The 21,558-nt window shown below is 41.6% G+C and overlaps 1 protein-coding gene across 3 annotated transcripts in view; it reads right to left on the minus strand.

Annotated features, from left to right (window-relative positions):
• The window catches only part of fbxl2 (F-box and leucine-rich repeat protein 2), a 60,625-nt gene extending 39,502 nt beyond the window's left edge, over window positions 1–21,123 (minus strand). For all 3 annotated transcript variants that reach the window (XM_069195202.1, XM_069195201.1, XM_015356889.2), the window contains exons 1-2: window positions 20,552–21,123; window positions 2,587–2,648 (exon numbers count right to left, since the gene is read on the minus strand). In XM_069195202.1, coding sequence (XP_069051303.1) covers window positions 2,587–2,648; window positions 20,552–20,581 — 92 coding nt within the window. In that variant the 5' untranslated portion in view covers window positions 20,582–21,123. The remainder of the gene's footprint in view (window positions 1–2,586; window positions 2,649–20,551) is intronic.
• Between the last annotated feature and the right edge of the window lie 435 nt (window positions 21,124–21,558).

Below are 21,558 nucleotides of genomic sequence, written 5' to 3' on the forward strand. Positions count from 1 at the left end.
TGGTCATTTTCTTTCCTCTTCTTCTCCACAGCCTCAGTCCCAGACTGTCCTGGGCTCAGCTGCTTTGGTTGCTCTTCTCCACTTGTCTCTGTCGAGCACATCTTCCTCACTCACTTCACATACCTCCATATCTTTTCTCACACAATCTATCCATCTCTTTCTAGGCCTGCCTCTTCCCCTGTTACCTTCCACCTCAGATTCCATTACCCTCTTTGTTACTTCCTCAACGTCCCTCCTCATGATATGTCCATACCACCGTAACCTCGCCTCTCGCATCTTCTCAACCACATCCACCACCCTACGTCGTCTACGGATTTCTTCATTTCTGATCTTATCCTTCATTTTCTTTCCTCTCAAATTTCCAAATGACCTTCTTTTCTGTCACAGTGAGTTCTCTGGACTGCATGTTGGCTTTTGCTGACTAATTCAAGTGCAAGCAGTTTCAAAAGGCCTCAGCCTAGACCCCCACAGCTCTGTAATGTGTGTGAGATGTATTGCCAACGTGTAACTCCTTGGCAATTAGAAACGCCTGTAAACCCGTTTGTCCCAGTACTCATGCTCATCTAAAATGTGGGGCATTGAACAAAATGAAAGTGCTGTTGTTGTATAATGGTAAAACATTTATGCATATTTATGCAAATACCATCAGGTAAAAGGAGATATTCCCTGCTTTTGTCTCATATTCATCTTGTGATTTGAAATCCAAATTTCCAGAGCATACAGCTATAATGGGCTAATTTGAACTCTTTACTTTTGTATATCCATGATGACCTGTCAGGACAGGTAAGGAATTCTGGAAATCTCCCTTCTTTTCAGAAGTGGGAATAGTATTGGTTGGCATGGACATGCGTCTTTTTGGCTCGTGTCGTTTGCGCAGATTTCGAGCTGTGAACATCAGTCTCCGAACCAGACGAAGCCTTTGACACGAGCAGCGAACAGCAAGGCTCCAGGTGGGAGATGGTTAAGTAATAAAAACAAAACGATGTTATAAGCTACTCAATGAATAGTGAAAAGGACATTTTTAGAAACAACACAAAAAACAGACAGGGTGTCATTCGAGAAAGCCCATGTGCTACTGAATTAGCTCTGATTACCAAATGAAAGGCACTTGTGAGCAGAGGGTGGAGAGGAGTCTTCTGCACTCCAGAACTGCACAATGAGTCTGCCTGTACTGTGTCACACAGTGCACATGTGACCTGCGTTTCAGCCAAGAGGTTAGAGGCAGTCTAGAGATCCTCATTTTGGGCAGCCTCCAAGAACAACACACAGCTCAGTGTTTAAACAGACTCCTTCCCTGGTATTCTTGAAAAGGTTCCCTGTACTCTATCTCCACCACACGCACTGTTATTTTATCCAAGTCTGTTTCCCATAGTTTGCAATATGGCTTTCTTTCACCATGAATGTAATTAATATAAAGCTTCTTTTCTTAGATAAAATGGTCACTTCATCTAAAAAGGTCTTCCAGGTCATTGCACATTTGCACCTGGAGTGAAAGGGATACATTTACCAATCTTTTTGCCTTCTCTGCACTGGCTTCCTGCATACTTCAGGGCTGATGTAAGGTTATTAATTTAGAATTTCCCTAATCGCCTCCTGAGGTTTCAGGATACTGGACGGCTGTGTCCCTAGATGAAAATAAAGCAAGAAAAAGCCTTTGCCACAGTTTTTGTCTTAACGCGAGCTTTCTCCTTTAACCTAGTTACTTTTGTATCCTTCTTTTGCTATTTCTATTTAAAGCATATTAATGTTTGATACATATTTTTCCTGCACGCACGTAAGGATCTACATAAAAGATAACATTATGTTGCTATCCCAATGTCATATAAAACATAACTCACATACAGGAGGGTGGGCAAGGAATTCGGTTACTTATTTCTTTTCTTAATACATCATAAATGGCGCTGCAGTAGATTCTCTGTCTTAACAGGTGAGGATGTTAACAATGTCCTTCTAAAGGTGACAAATGGATTCTAAAGGTACCACTCATGTGAAGCTTATTCCCTTTTTACAGTTCCTGAAGCCCTTTGTGGTCACCATGCCCTACTGCGAGAACAATCGTCGAAATAAGGCTCCCGAGATGAACCGCTTCCCAGTCCTGTGGAATCAGCAAACGTACTACAAAGACACGAACAGCATTGACAACTCTCTCAGCTACAAACCCTGGGACCTGCACTGAAAACACAAGCACAGACCCAACGACCAGCCATCTTCCAGCTCAAGGGCAAGTTCAAACATTTTCTTAACCCACAACAATATATTCCAAAAGATATGGTGGGAATGACAATCACATTATGAAGTGTGACACTGAAGTCACCCTTGCCTCATTTTTTGCTTTGGGAATTAAGAAACACAATCCCCCAAATATCCTTGAATTCTTCCAGCCGTCTGGATTATTCCTATCCTCTTTACAACACATTTATGATGCCAGAACCTCTCCAGGAACCATGAATATATTTTACACTCGTCTTCCTGAACTTTTACCGATAACCTTCCAAGACGCTATTTTTGGCCTGCTACAAGCCAGCACAGCATTCTCACTGGAATGGATTAGCGTTCCTAATTACTTAAGAAGGATTAGACACTCACCTAAGGAGAAGTTCCTTTGGAAGCTTTTTGTTAATGGGTGCCTCATCATTGTTTGAGAAAACCTGGGAAAAAAAAACGTAAAACAACATTATCAACAATGAGGGAAAAAAAAAAACAGCTTTCTGAAGAGCGGAAGGTGGAACAAGCTTTATTTAAAAGCAGGCTAGATCATGTGCGTAGTGTGGAAGCTCGTTTACAAGACCTACCAGACAGCCACAAACACGATGCATTGCAGATGAGCCGAAAGCTTTTGCTAACCACTGTGGTAGCCGCAGTGTGATGTGCAATTAAATAGCTCAGTGGGAAGGGTGTGCGCTAGTGACTGAGACCTCCACTCATTAACTTTTGGGTTAGCAAATACATCCCTAATGCATTCACTACAGATGTTACAATACATTACAGGCCGAAAAGTTTTTTCGGGTTACTTATACACCGCTTATCAGTGCAACGATGACATGATTTCTTTCAAGGCATTTTGGTTTAAAAACTGCTTCTCCAATGTTGAAGTGAATTATTAACTCCCATTATTCGAAAGCCAATTGAGCAGTTGTGCCACCACATTAATATGTGACCAAAACCAGGCCTAAATTTGTTCTTGATTCTCTCACAGAAGGAAATCAATCTGTTTTCCTACTGGCAAGATTCAGGTGTGCAAAGCATATTCAGTGTGTTAATTGTTAACCACTAGCATTCAGCTTTACAGGGAATCATAAGGCAAGACAAAAGTCTAAAAAATTTCATGATCTGGATTCTAGCTGTATCCATTCGGTTTTTCACCTGCCATGAGTCTAAGAGAAATAAACATATGTCCTATATTTTAAAATAGTAAAAAAATAATATAAAGTAATGGAATAACAGGAATCCTGTTAAATCCTATCTGAACAATGTCAAAGAAGATTCCACTTATTCAGTAAAAATGTGGGCATTACAAAGCCGTTTTTTTTTTTGTAGTTTATAAGGTTTTTTACATTCCACAGGATCCACGGTGTCTGATTAATGGATGCTTTCAGAGTTACGAAAAAGAAACACAAACTAAAATACTAAAGCTGCCAATACACGTTTTAAGGTTTTTACTGGAAAACAATAGAACAATGCTCATATAATTCAATTTCAGCCTAGGAGGACAGCACAGAAAAAAAACTCCAAGCCTTAATGAACCACCATTACTTAAGTGGCCTCTGTGTGCCACAATAGTAGTTCTCATGATTTCAGGACAAAAACATCGGTTTTGGTGAGGTTCCTTAGTTGGGGAGTGAATTTCAAGGGGAGAAGCATGAAGACCAAGGGGCTTTCCAAGAAAGTCTGGGATAAAGTCTTTGAAAGGCACAGATTACGAGAAAGGCAGAAAAAAAAATATCAAAGTCTCTTAATATCCCCGGTAAGCCCAGCCTACTCAATCATCTATAAAAAGGAAGGTGCATCATACCACCCAGATACTGACAGCTTACTGAGCAGCTGGGAAAGGAGGAAACTAGTGAGTGGTACCACTGCAAGGCCAACAAGAACCAGAGTGCAGGGGCTGAGATAGGAGAAAACTGCATCAGTCAACAATATCCTAGTAACTCCACAAAGCTGGCCTGTATGGCAGAAGCAAAAAACAATCTCATATCCCGTAGGGGCTTGGAACACAGCACCTGAATGATCTGGCAAAAGCCAGCAGCCATATCACCCTGCAACTCACACCTGGGAACCCACTGGAGCCCAGCAGGTGTGAGCCTGGTCAGTCCCTGGATGGGAGACCTCCTGGGAAAAACTAAGGTTGCTGCTGGAAGAGGTGTTAGTGGGGCCAGCAGGGGGCGCTCACCCTGCGGTCAGTGTGGGTCCTAATGCCCCAGTTATGCCCCTAATGCCATTTGTAAATGCGATACCACAAGACCGGGATGAATAGTTTTGCAAAAGTTAAAGCATGAAGAGTATCTGTGGAGAATTAAGGGAATGGTGGACAAGAAAGCTGCGTATATAATCAAAATCCCAATTCCCATTATACTTGTTTTTATTTCCCGGGCAAACTCCTGCAGAGCTCACTGTAGCAGATATTCTGACTGATAAAAGGCAGAAACACCGAACAATACAGACCAACGCATAAAAGGACAAACACAACAAGACTGCCTCACAAACCTAAAGAGTGATGTAAATGTTTTCGGCTTTTGATTTCTTCAGCTATTTTATAACATACAATGATAAAATATACAATGCAGTGTTTAACATGAAGCCATTCAGTATTCAGGAGACAGCAACCTTAAGAACAGAGAACCTTACACAAAGTCAGGGGCTGTTTCAGTATGAAGGAAATATCGCAGCAGATCAAACCTGGCAACGCAAGAGTCACCAGTCAGACACAGGAAGGATGTAGTGCTAAACAAAATGTGGTGCCCACAAGCTTGCTTGCCTACATTTACTGAGCACAAAGGTCTTTTAAAGCAGCACATGTGTGGACTGTCAAAATCAGAGTCTCCCGAACTGCAACCTGTAGCTGACAACTATCATTCTCCCTACAGCTCCGATCTCAGCCCTTGGTTTCCATACAGTTACAGTTGTAAGTCAACACAGCAGAGATTAGCGTTTCCCTGAATCCAATCTGTTCAGCAGATATGGTACAGAGTTTAACAGGGGTTTATCTGGCTCTGAATGTATTGCAGGAAAAAAAAACAAACAAGGCGCAACAGATCAACAGAGGAAAAAAAACAGTAATCACTACTCCATCTGACACAGGGAAAAAGACTAGGCTTTAACAAAATATTGTGAGTAACTGAAGTATATAACAGACAACAACTGAAAGAAATCTTATTTTATGAATAATCCACTCCTTAAAGCTATTATTAAGAAAGTCACTTATAATTTGGATGTGCATAATGAAATCAAATCATGAACATATCCGCCTTATATTATTAAAAATGACTAATGCTCAACAAATACAGTGGAGTACTGCTGTAGAATGTTGTAAAGGGCTAAAGAGATTTCCAAAAGAAAGAACATTTATTAAGAGTTGCTCACTCATACGGTTTGAAATTTGAAGTCTATAGTGCTATCCTGGAATGTATCTACAGTGTCCTCTAATGCTAATTCATAAAGCCCATTTATTCTATAGACGGAGTCATAAAACAATTGGAGTCTGTCGATTATATTTTTTTCTTAAGGCCCTGTTAGTGGTCATTGGGAGTCTTGTTACAATGGCAAGAATGATCATTACACCGACATACAACATTTATTCCAAATATTTTGAAAGTTCAGCACAATTCTTTTCCCCAGATATTTACGATATAATTAAACACAACCAAGCTGCAAAAATTCTAAAGCAGCCCCTAAAGCACCAAACGATGCACACCTTCAACACTCCGAAATTCACACAGTCAGCAGCTCGCCCCTGACTGCTAAACTCCTGTCACGGTCTTTTTCAAAACAATCTGCCACCTACACCCCTGTCCCCATTGACGCACCAACAGGAACTGTCGGAATAAATCAGGAGTGATTTAAGCGAGATAAACCAAACGTACCTGAGAAGCCAGCAACTGAATAAAAACCAGCTAATGAACAATGCAGCTGTGGTTTAGTTTAAAAATTGATTCAAAATGCTGGTGCGCTGAGTGTGTACTGTATCACACACTGGGTAGCAGACAGCGGGTCAGGATGCCTAGAACAAAATATATCGTCCCTGCTGCATTATCTCAGCTTCGGTGCCACCCAAGGTCGAGATAATCCAAATTGCAAAGCAGCCCAGCGCCTCTGAACTGTGACAACGGCCCTCAGCAACTTTACTATCTCCAGAGCTCCAGGGCTGCGCTGCGTATGGGACTGGGGTGTGCGTTCAGGTCTTCCTGTTTGAAGAAAGATAAAGACAGACGTCCTGCTGTAAGCGCACTAAATGCGAGAACGGAGGCTTTGAAAAACAGCCTTTCCTGCGATTCATGTGGGAAAACGGGTGAAACATGAGGATTTTGTGTTTGATTACGTAGCACTGCTGCTGCTCAGCGCAGGGGCCCTGGGTTCAATTATGGACGGTCTTTGTGTAGTTTGTATGTTCTCCCTGTGGTCACATGTGTGCTCTGGTTTCCTCCCAGAGGCTAAAGACATACTGGTAGGTTAGTTGGCTTCTGGGAAAACTGGATCTAGGGTGAGTGCGTGCTTGTCTGTGTACCTGTATGTCTGCCCCGTGATGGACTGGTGTCTCATCCAGTGTGCACGCTGACTTACACCCGCTGCTTGCTGGGATAGGCTCCAGCTTCACCGCGACCCTGAACTGCGTTAAGCAGTTAGAAAACGTCTAGATGGATGGAGTTTTTGTTTGTACAAAATCCACCAAATGTTTATTTTCATTGTTTTAATCACTTTATTTGGTATAGTTCCCTTCGCAACACTTTGTCACAGAGCACTTTACGGATTTTTACACTAGTAAACAAAATAACACTTGCTGATCATTGGGCACAGAGAAGAGGAAAACAAAAACTCCCAGTGTGAGACACGAAACCTCTGGGGGTACCAACAAATTCCCCCTCCGGGCAGTGGGTTTGTGGTACATTCCACATTTGCACAGTTTGGCCTAATCATGCTAATTAATTGCAAACTACATGCAAATGGAAGCACATTTAAAACTTTAAAGCCATCACACACTCATGGATATCAGAATTGCCATAAAAGTGAAATGACACATATTACTCACAAACCAAACTGCAACTCTTAAGTCTGTATTATTTTAGGAAAAACTGTTTAGATTTATGAAGAACTTTTCCTCACTCAGAATGTTTTATAACAACGCCCCCAACTCGAAACAAAAACTCTCTTTCAAGCACAGGCTCCTCTGGAGACCTTATGGAGCTTTTAAGTGACTGTTACATATACACATTGATTATTTCCAGAGCCAAAGATTCTGGTTTCATTAAATATTTTACAAATATTGTGATCTAAAAAGAAAGAAGAGTTATTGGATATGCTGCCAAGATAACTGACAGAATACTTGGACATCCAACAAAAAACCAAACAAAAATTGTGAATAGGAAATTGTTGCACAGTGAATTCTAAATTAAGCACATACAGTTGGTTGACACAACAATTGGAGCTGCAGCTGTTCCAGAGATCTTGAATATGACAGGGAAAATGTACATTATAAAGGAGTTTCAGTCCCACAGAATATATATTTTCCACTTTCCCCAGTAGAAAGCATTCTTCCCACAGTGACCATATAAAGTCAAATATGTCCAGCTGAGCAGTGCAAAGGAATTTAAAGAACTCAATAAAAGGCATATTTAAGAAAGCCATTATAAATGTATGCTAGGCGATTCATCTCCCTGCCTCTCTTTACATTTCTCCCTTGGTGAAAACCAAGTACTCTATCACAGAGATCCTCAAACCAGGTATCTTGGTGCCTGAGGTATATGGCCACATATTCTTGGTGTTGGCCAGATTGCTTACAGGAAGTATTACACTAAAAGCCTGAGTTTTTTCTAAAAATAAAAAGTCACCAGTCACTTCAAGGATCACCTGAGAAACCTTCCCTAGAATTCAACACAACCAGCTACATAAACTGGCACCTCAAATATATCCCAGTTGAGAGAAAAAATGTATACGAATAGGAAAAAAGAACATGAAGATTATGGTGTGCTCAACACATTTCAGTCGCATCAGAAAGTGCCTTAGAACTGCGCATTTTGTACACAGAAGGTATTGAAAATCTCATTAGAGATCTTTTTAATGCTGAGTGTTGGGCTGATATTGTATCTAGTGAAACATTTTCTTCACTGATTACATTTACAATTCCCTCTTGTTAAATCCAACCACATAGCCTTAATTAGACAATTTCAACACACATGGGTCAGACTTGGACAACTGTACGTAAATGCAGGACCTGTGAATTTCAGGATCACTCGCCCTATATTCAATTATATTCTAACAGAACCAAACTGATCAGTGGTGCATGCCTGCTGTTAATGAAACACATCCCTTATTGTGGAAAACACATAATTTGCCCTGTTAAACTGTTTGCAATTAAAACCTTTATTTCTATGCTTTGCCTTGTATGATTACCTTACTAGGAGCAATACGTTTTGCCACATACAGTATTTAAAACTCTGCTAAGGTATTTGCTAAGGCCTGCACTTACAGTGTGTCCCTTTCACACGAGCTTCCTTACAATCACGAACACTGCAGCATGTCAGTATAACACATTATTCTTGTGTGACTAAACCTGTCATTCTTAGACCAAAAATATGGATATCCAACTAGGATCTTTGAATGAAAGAAATAACAATGTACACTTTCATAAATCGCACATTGTACTTTATGACAAACCTGTACAGACTGCTAACAAAGCATGTTTCTGGGCTTAAAGAGCTGTGGAGAAATGTTGGCCCTTCAGCCCACTGCTTGTCAGGATAGGCTCTGGGACCCCTGCTACTCTGAATTGGAAAAAGCAGTTAGAAAACAGATGGACTGTATATTAATGGATAAATAAGACTTTCTGGTGCAATTCCTGATTCATTTATTTGGTGAAAAATCAAGTTACCATTTGTTGTTATGCTAATGGCTACAAGCACATGAGGAAAGTATGTGGTGTCACATAATTGATGTTTCAGCTCTTGTCTAATTCATCTCTGTTTTACTGAGCATTTACCATCACTTTTTGAAAGAGAAAAATGAAGCTACAGCAATGGGTCAGAAACCTTGCCTGAGAAGAATTAGTATTCTGATGACTCACCTCTGTTACAGTATTGCGAAATCTAGTATTACCATATAGGCAGAATCTGTAATCACCTTCATCAGGAAGACAATTATTGTTATTAATATTATTACTATCATCATCATCTGCGCTATCACTCAGCTGACTTAAAGTTGTCAATTAACCATACCAGTTCCCTGGAGACATACAGTCTCACCACCCTAATTCTTAAGAATTAATTAAGAGACGTTCAGACACTTGGAGCAAACGTATCTGCAATGTTGCGTTTCATGGGCAATTTTTGTTAAATATTCCATGCGGGGGTGAATTTGCATAATTATTCAAAAAACCTCCCCCAGAGTTCTGAAAATAAAACTCAAAGTTTGCGATTACAAACATTCTCGGTCAAAAGGGTGCCTTTTCTTAAGACTAACTTATAGAGGATAACCTTTGTAAAAAAATATTTTGATGTCCAAATATATCTTTAAGAAACATTTTATTTTCTCCTTTTGGAGAGAAAACATAGGGCATCATTATAAGGGGGTAGACAGTGGTGAATTTAAGAAGGCACCATGGTAAAATAAGACAAGCGATTCTTATGGCAGAGTTCTAAGTAATGAAATACAGCCCTAATAAAATCCTGATAAAGTCAGATCAATAAGATCCCACACTCCAGAACTGAACTGCTCTTCCAGTACCAACCAGCTCTGGGATAATCTCAGATTCAGAGAGGATTTAGACAGTGAACACCCTGTTTGACAGCAACAAAACTGCCAAGCTTTTGCCCATTAAAAACAAATAAAACACTTTTAATCTGCACACACCTAACAATGCATCAAAGACACAGTAACCACACACAGCATATACACTGCGACTACGGCACACCAGTTTAGGAAGATCACGTTTTAGAAGCAAATGAAATTAATCTTACACTGCAATGAAAACGTGTCATAACACTGAAATCTGCAGGCTGTACTGTATGGACACTGCACTGCTAATAAGCTGCAGCAAAAACTCTGGGACTCTTTAAACTTATTAACAGCATAAATAATATTTTTAAAAATGCAGTCAGTAGGTATTTTGTCAACTCTAAAGCCTTTACTCCTATTTTTATTTTCTGTTAGCATTTCTATTCTTCTTTCGTGTGACTCTGGTCTTCAGCCAGTCCTCCAAGCCTGTCCACCCTCTATGGCTGATAGGGTCTTCTCCTGCTGCGCCCCAGAGCTCTGAATTCTATCCCCAAGGATATCAGGGAGTCACCTACCCTGAGCGCTTTCAAATCCAGGCTTAAAACCCTCTTCTTCAGAAAGGCTTTTACTTAATCAGTTCTGTGTCTGCCCTTTCCTACTTCCTGTGCACTCAAAACCCTTGTCTTTTGATTTTTCTAATTCTCCATCGTTGTTTATTTTTACTGTATTTCTACATTACGATTGGCCCTACCTGAAAATGACCTCAGACAAAGGATCTTTCATTGAATCAAACAACCATCGCAAAAAGTACAAGTCGTGTCCAAAACAATGTCATTGAGCGCATGTAACCATTAATTATGTGTATAATGTATCCTCAATCAACTCTAGAACAAGCAATTATTGTTAAGGAACAGGGGTAAAGTGTAAATTTGCAAAAATCAGAAAGAAGCTTCTAGGCAAATGAGTCACGGCTACTGCAGCTAGAGAATGATTTACATCAGGGCAGCCTAAGACTGTAATCCATCTTCTGTTTATCATACAGCAGGTTTCAGAGTGACCTCCAAGCCTGACTCTGAGCACATGGCTTCAAATCCTATAGCAGTGACAGCTTTCAGAAATAAGGCAGGGACAGTTACTACTGTTCTCAAAACTTTACAAAGAAACACACATCAACATGGCAAAGACAGGGCTAGAAATCCACCTCACCTTCCCCAGTCGATGAAGAATTTTCACAGGGTATATCACACAACTGATAGAGTGTGGAGAGTAGAAGCCACAGACACACACACTGTGCCTTGCAGAAGTATTCAGATCTGTCACATTTTGTAGTAATGAAGCAGCGAGTAGCATCTGTTATACAGTAAAACCCTCAGTGTCACGGACTTCGGATTTAACAGGCAAAATCTGCAAATGGGGAGTTTTGTAAAACCCCCGACTTTCCCCGCAATAATGGGAAAATGCACGATTAAATTAATTAATTTAGGGGCACAAAATGACCTTGACAAACCACACAATTATTTAGCATTTTATCTATTTCAGTTAACGTTTACCTTCATAGCAAAATGGACATTTTATCTAAATTCTCCCTGAACATGTGCCAACGTATTTCTGACCATGTAATAAAACCTTAACTACCTATTAACATTTTTTACCTATTAAAAAACAAATTAACTTACAAAGCAAAAGAATGAACGGAACCACAGAAGAGAAAGAAATAAAAAAAAACACTTAAAACGTTCACCTCTCCCACACATGGTTCTACAATTATTAATAAGTTGAAGAGATAAAAGAAACAGAATATATATCAACGCATCTCTGGAATTAAAAAAAAACCTGTAATGCCAAAGATATTCCAAAAAAGGGGTACTGCTCTCAGGTTATTCAGCGTTTCCATTTATGTACACCATTTTCAATACTGATTTTGCAATATTCAACTTTAGCTGTAGCACTGATGTGAAAAACAATCTGTAGTTTCTCACCGCTACTGGTACATGCTTTCATTGTGGTGTTTGATACACCTATCGTGTAATAATCTTAATAGTTCAGCGCTTACATAAATGACTACAGTACATCTCCACTAGGCTTAATATAAAGCAAGCCGACAGCTTTGCAAAACGTAGGTCTGCTCTTTTAAAACCATGGACAACCAAGTGAAACGCGGCGTGATCTGAAGATGAAGCAACCCATAATTCCAGCAGCTGGGACAAATCTGGACATCCAAAGGGTTTGTGAGGGCAAGCAGTCTGCCTGCTGAACAGGCACTGCATCCAGTCAACTGTGCTTAAACTGCACTAAAAGCTGCCATAACATGCCCTCATACTCCTGAAGCACTGTCAGAGTCAAACAATGCCCTTGTCACAGACAAGATTTCCAGGGCTCTACAGTAGCTATTTTTGTAGCTCTGCTAGGTTTTCCCATTTTAGCAAAAATCCGAGATCGATAACAGATTAAAATATCTTCTACGTGTGTGGCAGCACAGCACCGTTGCTCGAAGAATGGACGAAAGTCATTCGCGCCACTGCATTACAGGGCCTTAAACTCTCACACTTTACAGAGGAACTCCACAGAAACCCAGTTGTTCGACGCACACACAGCATAGTGAGCTGGACGCTAACTGCAGTCTGGGGATGCTTCGTCGCTTGTCAGCTCGAAGAAGAATTCTTCAAACGCGGCCTCAGAGTGGTAAAGGATTCAGTATAGTATCTGAAGCACAGCAGTGCCGGCTCTCCTTGCTTGTGGAACTGGGCAGCAAGACCGGGAGACACACCCAGCCACCAGTTAATTACTAAGCTCTGATGGTCCCTTTTCTGGATTTGTAACGCAAAAAGAAGTGATCTCCATTTCATTTAATCAGTTTTAAAAGAAAACATCTTGGTATGTACATCTATTCAGAAAAAGCTGCATACAGTACCTCACACAAAAGTATCTGGTCCCCATTATTTAATCTGCAACTATTTATTAGTACAGCTCCTCCGTTTTACTAAACAGACATCTAACTTGCCGGAGAGCTACAGAAAGGGTTTTCATCCAGGCTGTGGGTCAGTTTACCCATCACGGTAATACACCAGGTAATCACACAACACTGCAAGACAAACTTGTTTAAAGAGAGAAGAAACTGCCTTTTCAAAAGAAAAGGTTCTTTCTCTCTTGCGGGTTCTTGAAGAAGCCAAGTGCTGTATATCACCGCTTATAAAAAAAAAAGCATAACATCAGCAAGAACACATACTGTATTTCCCCTGAAACAGCAAATAATAGAGACTACTTTTTGTCCTGTGACTAAAGGCTCATGACTGCTGGAGCCCAAACCACAGCTTGAGCAAAGGCACATAAAAACAAAATGAGAGAAAGTTAAATACAGCGGGGATCGCTAAACAAGTGGTCAAGAGAGCACTACTCAGTCACTGAGACAAGAGCCAATTTATGATCACAGTAATCCAATAAAGCTATAAGCTGGACGTGGACAGTGAAAGGCAGTCTTGGGGGAAATGTTTGCACACCATATCTTTTCAATGCAGTGTGAAAGAATAATTGCTTAAAATTGAAAATTAAAGTGTTTAATTAATTATCAAACATAAGTAAGCATTCCTTAATATAATACTAATGTTATTTTTCACAATACATTTCCATTTATTTTCCTTACCTATAGGAATATATATTCCATTCACGTTTTCTCGGATTTTATTTTGCTTGCAATTCACCTCGTGTCTTTTCTTCCTGTGAAGTTACCGTCTGTTTTTTTCATCCGGCTATGTTCGCGAGAGTGTCATATTGTTTTGCCTATGCGCCAATTACTGTGGTCCAGTCAAAATGTTTCAGTTGTCAACTCCTCATCTGTACACGTCCAGTCTGTGATGAAAAGCACATCACAGCACTGCTGTCAGGGCGTGACTGGTGGATTTGGGGTGTATAAACACACCTGTGCCTCATCCCAAACATGAAAGAAGACGAGGGAAATAGTGACAAGACCAGATTCTGGGGGTACTGACTGTGGACTATGGGCGAGACTCCATTAACCACTCTTCTGCTCTATAGGGAAAAAGGGTCATATCGCCTTCTGCAGGCATTCAGGTGCTAAATGTTATTATGTTAACATTTTTGTGTAGAATTAATTTTCCTGTAGTCTACACGGCATTATGTCCTGGGCCTCTGTCTTCTTTTCAAATCGAGGTAAAAGAAATTAGTCTTACAAAGGGTAAAGCATGCTAAAGAGTTCAATTTTATATTTCAACATAAAACAGTCTCTTAAATGTTGACAAATTAATTAACCTCCATGCCACATGTACCAAAACCTGGCCTTATTGCTTAATTTAATCCCAGGATTAAATGGTATTGTATTTGTTTTAATCCTACATATAACCCTATCATGAACCCCAGATGAAACCCTATTATATGTAACTATATCTAATAAGGCAGCAGTAGTTCATACCTTGAATAATACAGCCGGTATCTGAAAGCGCACCAGCACTGCAGTCGATTGTTATCTCAAATGGCATAAACAGTAATTGTTCTGACACAGATGCCAGATGGGAAGTATGGCAGATTTGGAAAGGGTACAGATACAAATACACACGGGCTATACAACGTCACATACAATTTTCCGCCATTGTATCTCATGTTGTAATGTCATGCTTTCAAGACACACAAACAAAACACAAAATTAAAAAGCGACAGAGGGACTTGGGATTCACAGACAATTCAACGCCTCTGCTTGGTCTTTATGCTTCATTTTTAATTTGCTGGAGAGTGTTGCATTGTTCTCAATGTACAGCAAACCCTCAGTTTAACTGATTAGTATAGGGCAATGGGTGTTTGTTATTGCTTATGTCAATTGTATCACTAAGTCAATATATACTGTATGTATGCTTCCTGGATCTTTTCACTTTTTGTAACAATTAGAATCAACACAGTCAATGAAAACTGTTCCTGTACCTTTTACGCCTTAAATATCCAAGCTCTTTATTTCATGTCGTAAATATCCTTTATGAAATTTGATTAAACATACAAGACGCAAACAACATACCTGATAAAGCAATAGACACACTCTTTTAGGGCACCATTGATACATTTTAAACCTATGTAGTATTTATTTTTACTTTGTTTAATATTTATACATTTCCCTGTTATTGTGTGGAAAGTCCAATATGTTTCTATTTTACAGACAATATTCCACTTTAGCAGATCCAAAGTCCGTTAAGCACCTCCATTTCTCTCAGATCGGCTCTCCAACAGCTTTAACTACCCTGCTTGGCAAAGCCTCTGACCAACATTAGACAACCTTCTCCCTTTCTGTAAAAATGATCCATTCTTTGTCCGCCCCTCCAGCAATGCAGACTGTAAAAGTAAAATTTACAGCAACAAAAATGCTACCGAACTTGAACTTCATTCCTCTCATGGATTGTGGTAATCCATCCACAACTTTGCAGTACATGCCAAGCTAAAAAGGTTAATTTTCTAGTAGGAAATATTTTGCAAAAATGGTTTCAACACTAGTTTGTCAAGAGCAATGCATGAAATGTTGTTCAGCACGTGTGATTTATGACACTAAGATATCACAGACATGTTTTCAATTTGCAATGATTCTATCACACAACTAAAGTGGCTGTGTTTTTTTCATCAAAACGGGAACAAATTAACCAGATCATGACAATTATAAAAAACAGATGTATAAAAATGTCAGTCAGAAAGGACTACTGTGCTGTGCCTGATTAAAAATGAGCAATAATTAAAAGGTAATTCACATAAGTTAAAGCGTAGTAAATTGGTGTTTTTCAGTTCACATTCTAAGATGGTTTCAACCCAAATTTGATCTGCCTTGGTTGCAATTACTGTAGGTACTTGAAAAAATATTTTCTAACATGACATGTTGTAGCTGCTCCAAGGTCTAATAACCAAAAACTTCAGACAGATGAGTAATCAAAAAATATAACAGGAATTTACAGTATGTTTATCTTTTTTATGTTGTCTTATGTTGTTCTTGATCAAACATATCATTTTGCCTCTGCTGCCTACAGTACTGAAACGGAGAATATTAAATACTCATTACTGATTAAAGTTTAATTAGGCTTCAGTAATACCCTTGATGTAAATACTGAAGGTAACCTCACCTTAGAAAGGGACAGACAGCAGTACCAGATACACACACACTCACACACACTCACTGCAGAAAAAGAAACGGTAATGACAGGAACATAGAAAAAAGTAAAATAAAAATGGTTTTACAACATAATTATAACTCAGGCAGCCATAAGTGCACATTCTTTATGCACTACTGAGAACATGTACACCAAAATCCTAAATATATACATTCCTGGAGTTTATATAGCACTTTTAATCCTAAAAGGACAAAAAAGCATTTCTGAGTGTTTCACATACACAGTAAGATGAGACCCACTCCATCCTCCCCCGAGGTACAGCACCCCTACGATTGACACCCTGCTGCCATTAGGAACCAGCAGTACCATCACACAGCAGATCAAGGGGAGAAGTGGGAAACTTGTTTCACCACTTGAATTAAGGAGAAACTATAGAAAGGCCCAACTGTACAAGCTAAGAGTGGAGTTCATTCAAAAAAAGGTTCACACCTCTACCTTTCTGTACAGTGCCCTATGACACTCATTACACTGGAGTAAGATTTCAGCTCCTACTACACAGTGTCCCCTGTCCCCATACTTGAGCAGTGATTTAGGAAATTCTGGTCCCGATGTTAGAGTGCCTCCTACTGGTCAACCAACACCACTAGAAACAATAACCTGGTCTTTCCTGGGGGGTTTCCAAGCACAGGACTGACCTGGCTTAGCAGTACCTATCTTCTGATCTGATCTGAGATCAAGCTGAAAGAAGTTAACAGTGCTAGTCAAGTCAGCATCTACAGACAACAGTTCTGGCCTTATTATTGCTTATCATGGCAGCACAGACACACTGGAAAGACACCAGCTACCAGTAACATTGGAAATGCATCAGTGTCTTTAACACATCCTCTTTAATTGTAAACACCCTGCAAATGTGTTTACCTTTTACACAGAGTTAGGATATCTTTGTCTTTTCCACTCATTAAAAATCAGGGTTCAGAAATTACACGGAGGGTGCTACTGGCTTGAGCTAAACAACATTCAGGAAGAGACAGGGAGAAAGACAACGACTGAATAATAGGATCATCAGAAACTATTGCACTGAAATGACGGAAGAAATGCAGTGATTACTTTTAAAAGTGGCGTGTGCTAGAAAACCCAACACCTAATTTACCAAACTTCAGACAACCATGAGCCACACAAGATCGGGCTTAAATAGTTAATAAACTAAGCTTAATTTTAGCACTGGAAGACAACAGGCCACAAAGTAACAATAGTACACTAAAATTGCTATATCCCTACTATTTTTTTCCTCAGTAATTCAAACAAATCTAACAGTGAAATACAGGCCTACTTTACAAGACAAAAATGGCTTGTTGACAAATGATCTTTTAGGTTTCTACATTTCAAATCAAATACATCCACAACGTGCCTACTAGTCTTAGTTCATAAAAGAGTTGGCATGCCACATGGTATTTCGTTGCAATTATTTCAAGCAGCATTTTTTTTTTTTAATAGTGTGGATGTACTGTATTGTTCAAGCAAGTTTCAGGATTGATCAGCGTTTCAATAATTTTACTTCGTTATGAGGCATTAAAAGTCTTTGGTTGTTGTGATTTACAGTTCAAAACAACCTGCACCCCAGAGCAACTTTCAAAACAAAAAGGGAATAAAACATATGATCTCTTAAAGAAACTGATCAGGTGGTTATGATCCGGTCTCTTCTTTATTTAGAAATGAATAACTCTTGTTTTGTAATTTCAATTTAGCCCAGTTACAGTACACAATGGCTATTTCAATGCCAAAGGATGTGAAGAGACCACTTTAAAAACTGTCATGGCTTTTGGGAGGCTTGTACTTAAACATTCTAGTCTGGTTCCAGTCAGTAAACTGTGTCTGTTTGAAAAGCAAAGATTGTTTTCCTTTCTCATGGTCTAGGGTGTTAGATTCCACCAAATTTCAGATCCCCAGCCTACACCACTGTCCTCGGGAAACAGAAAGTCACTTCATTTGCCAGCTCACTCTGAATTTCCTAGGAGGAATTCCCGAACTGTTGACTTCTCAGCTTGTTTCTTACTAAAATCCCGAGCTTGTGCCAGACTGAAAGATGACAGATTATATGGTGAGCACTCAGGCTACAGTAACTCTTATTAAGCTTTCTGGACTTACTGTAAGTAGTTGGATTGCATTCTGCACGATAAATGAAGGAATGCAAAACCTACCAGGTTTATCCACTGATACACTATGGTTAGAATGGTAGTTAATCTGGTTAATATGATAAAAACTAGTCACAAGGAATTAAACTGTAAAAAAAACAAGTAATAGGTTTATTTCATGCTGAAAGAGAAGAAAAGAAACACAACGTTTCGGCTATGGAGCCTTCTTCAGGTGTGAGCACGCTGTGTCTTCTTTCTTCTGTTTTCAGCATGGAATAAACCTGTTACTTGTTCCTCTGCAGCCTACACATGCTGACGCAGCTCCCCACCAAGAATAAAACTGGCCTTAGATGGTTCATTTTAGGTCATAGGACCTTAGATTGCCCATCTTGTTGGCACTACGTGACCTGGCTTGTAGCAGATTCTAACGAAGACAAAATTACATGCCAGGAAGCAGGCTGCCTTTCTCACACAGCAAGTTCAAAACAATAATGAGTGATCTCGTTATATTACAGCTATAACCAGATTTCAAACATACAGGCACTTAGGTATATGATCCTGTGCCTTAGTTTCACTTTCAAAATTGAGTTATGGCTTCCTTTAGATTAATTATTTCCTACCTCTGGACTTCAGAGTTCAGAATCTGGTAGGATTTCCGTTTGTTGAAATCGCCAGCAGTTGAAGGCTCTGGTGAAGAGACGGCCTGATCCAGTTAAATCTTAACTGGTTTAACTGGCGAAAAACTAATCCAGGTGAAGAGCTGTTTAGAGCTCAAGGGGATCTGTGGGAGTCAGGACCACGAGGACCGGATCGCAGTTTCCCTACCTCAGATAAAAAAAAGAAGCAATGGAAGTATTTCGATGAAAGCGATCATACGCTCTGTAAAACCTGTATCGTCTCTCTAGGCCAACGGACAGCTGTGTGCGTAGATTGTCAGTGTGGCACTGCCCTAGCCTGACAGGCCTGCGTTTTAACATTCCCCAACCCCTGGGTGTGGTGTATGGGAAAAAAAGTGGTGGGGGCACCAGCCACAGAGCAGGGCAGTATGGAAGTCCACCCCTACATCTCTCTGAGGAATGGGCAACAGGTTTAAACACTGCAGAGTCTTGTGCTGATATTCAGGCTTGTTTACCTGTCACCCCAGGTAATTTGACATCGGAGACACCCAAAATAACCTTTAAGCTGAAAAATGCTATTTTCTAGCATAACTTCTTGAGAATTCCTTCCAACCAGTGATAGTAAATGAGGGGGTGGGGGGGACTATATATATATGTGATGTTGTTTAATAGGGTTTTGGACATGTAACTTTAAAATAACAACATTCTGACTGCATCACAACAAAATGATCAAGAGGCCTCGCATCACATCCACAAGCCCTGGTCCAATCTCGGCGCCTGTGTGTGTCGCACCAGACTGTCAGCCACTGCCGTGGAGGTAACTACATCGGAACTACAGAAGGGTACACGGAGCTCACACCGCCGACGGGCTGAAACCCCACATCCACAACCCACCCCCCCAAGATCACTGACAACCGGCTCCGGTCCGGGTCTAACGAATTCATTGAGCTGCGATGCACGAAGCACGGAGTATAAATGTTTCGGGAGCGTAAAGCACGGGATTTTCTCCAGCCTGAGTCGCTTTCCCCTCGCCTGCGTTTTATTTGCAAAGGCTGCACAAAGACCCCCCCCCCCCAAAAAAAAACAACCAACAGCCAGGGATTAATCAAAGAGGCGCAGCGTACGTCTAGTGGAAAATGAGCAGCAAATAACAAAAGCGGATGCAATCGGACACGCACGCACAAGCGCCTTTTCCGTGCAGACCTGCCAATACTGCTGCTACCTCTCCTGACAGCGGCTTCACCAGTCTCCCTTCCCCGCACTGCTGTGGGGAACTGAACCCCATCACACAGCTTCTAACGCAAGGGACAGCCGGTTGATAACAAAACGACACATTCGCCAGGATGTGTGGTGTATGTGTGTGCGCGTCCGTGCAACATTGCGCACCGGGAAATCCTGTTGCGTTTATTTCGGGGTTTCAGATTTGGTTTGTTGTTGGGTTTGTTTGTGTTTTTTTTTTTTCTTGTATGTGTGTGGGTGGGTGTGCGTTTGTTTAGCGTCACAGCTGGGTTAAGCAACATAAACAGGCGTCCGCGAAAGTACTGCCGATCCCGAACCCCCCCACTCCCACCCCTGACAGATGTTACGATGAACACGCAGCGGTGGCACCGGAGACGGCAGGGGTCCTCCTGCCTGGACACAGCCAAACAGGAGCCCGGCGGCCAGCGGACGCGCTGACAGCCGCCCCTCGCCTCGCCACCGCCGGCCCCGCAACACATGCGGGTCCGGCCGGGGTCCGGCCGGGTTCCCCCCTCCCGTCTCCCAACCGGGGTGCACGGCAGCCTACCTCAAATCTGCCCTTGGTGATGCCGTTCATGTCAGCAGGCGAGCGGTCTGTTGTAGCGCCAGCACCAGCCTGCCACCAGCGCCAGCAGCCCGTGGCAGCGCCGTTCAACTGGGGGGTGATCTTATTTTACGGGGCTGCAATCGGAGGCACCCAGCCCCGGACGCGCACGCCAGCGGTACCCTCTCTCCGTGTTGCCCCCCCCCGATCGCCTCTTGCTCGTCTCCGCCGGGGGCAGCTGTCTCTGTCTCCCCGGGCTGGCAAAGCGGCGACTGCTGCTGCTGCTACAGGGCTCGGAGAAATCCGTACTCTCCCGACCGTACCATCACACAGCCACAATAAAAATAATAACATGGAGGAGACGTCCTGCCTCTCTGACCTCACTTCCGCTTACTCTCCTAAGCCGATCACAAGACTATTGTGTGAGACGCCCAGCTCCCCTTTTCTCTCCGCCGCGTCCCACAATACTGTCGGGTGAAACACAAGGAGAGGCTCCCCGGGTGGTACCTGCTGTGCCCGACGCCGCCCGCTGGTTTTTAGGTACCAGGGGTGCATTCGCAGGCACTGTGCTGGAGGGGAGGGGTGTGGTGACGTCATTTCTGCGGGAAAAACACGCGTGGCCGCTTTGTTTTGGTTGTGAGCAGGGCCGGACCGGGGGTCTCCGCTGCCCTCTTTGCGGCTAACGAGTGACCGCCGGACGCCGCCCCGGGGCACTGGACGCTGGTGTCGGTGACCAGCCCGTCCTCCCCTACCTACCCCACCCCACCTCGCCTCCTAGCTCTCCTCCACTCTAGACCGCGTCTTATCTCCGTCGGAAGCAACGCTTGATGGCGCCCCCGGTCCAGTTTATAGGCTGCTCAATCCCTACAGGAGCCGAAAAGCCGTGCCCTGTGGGTGTGTTTAGCTTTTTTATTCAGTCTGAAATGTTTAGCACGTAGGAGTAGAAATGTAAGAGAACTACCGTGTGTTCCAAAATGACATTATACCTTCTGCTAATTTGCGAGATCCCG

This window comes from Lepisosteus oculatus, chromosome 10 (assembly GCF_040954835.1).
Source record: "Lepisosteus oculatus isolate fLepOcu1 chromosome 10, fLepOcu1.hap2, whole genome shotgun sequence".
In the NCBI taxonomy this organism is placed as follows: Eukaryota; Metazoa; Chordata; class Actinopteri; order Semionotiformes; family Lepisosteidae; genus Lepisosteus; species Lepisosteus oculatus.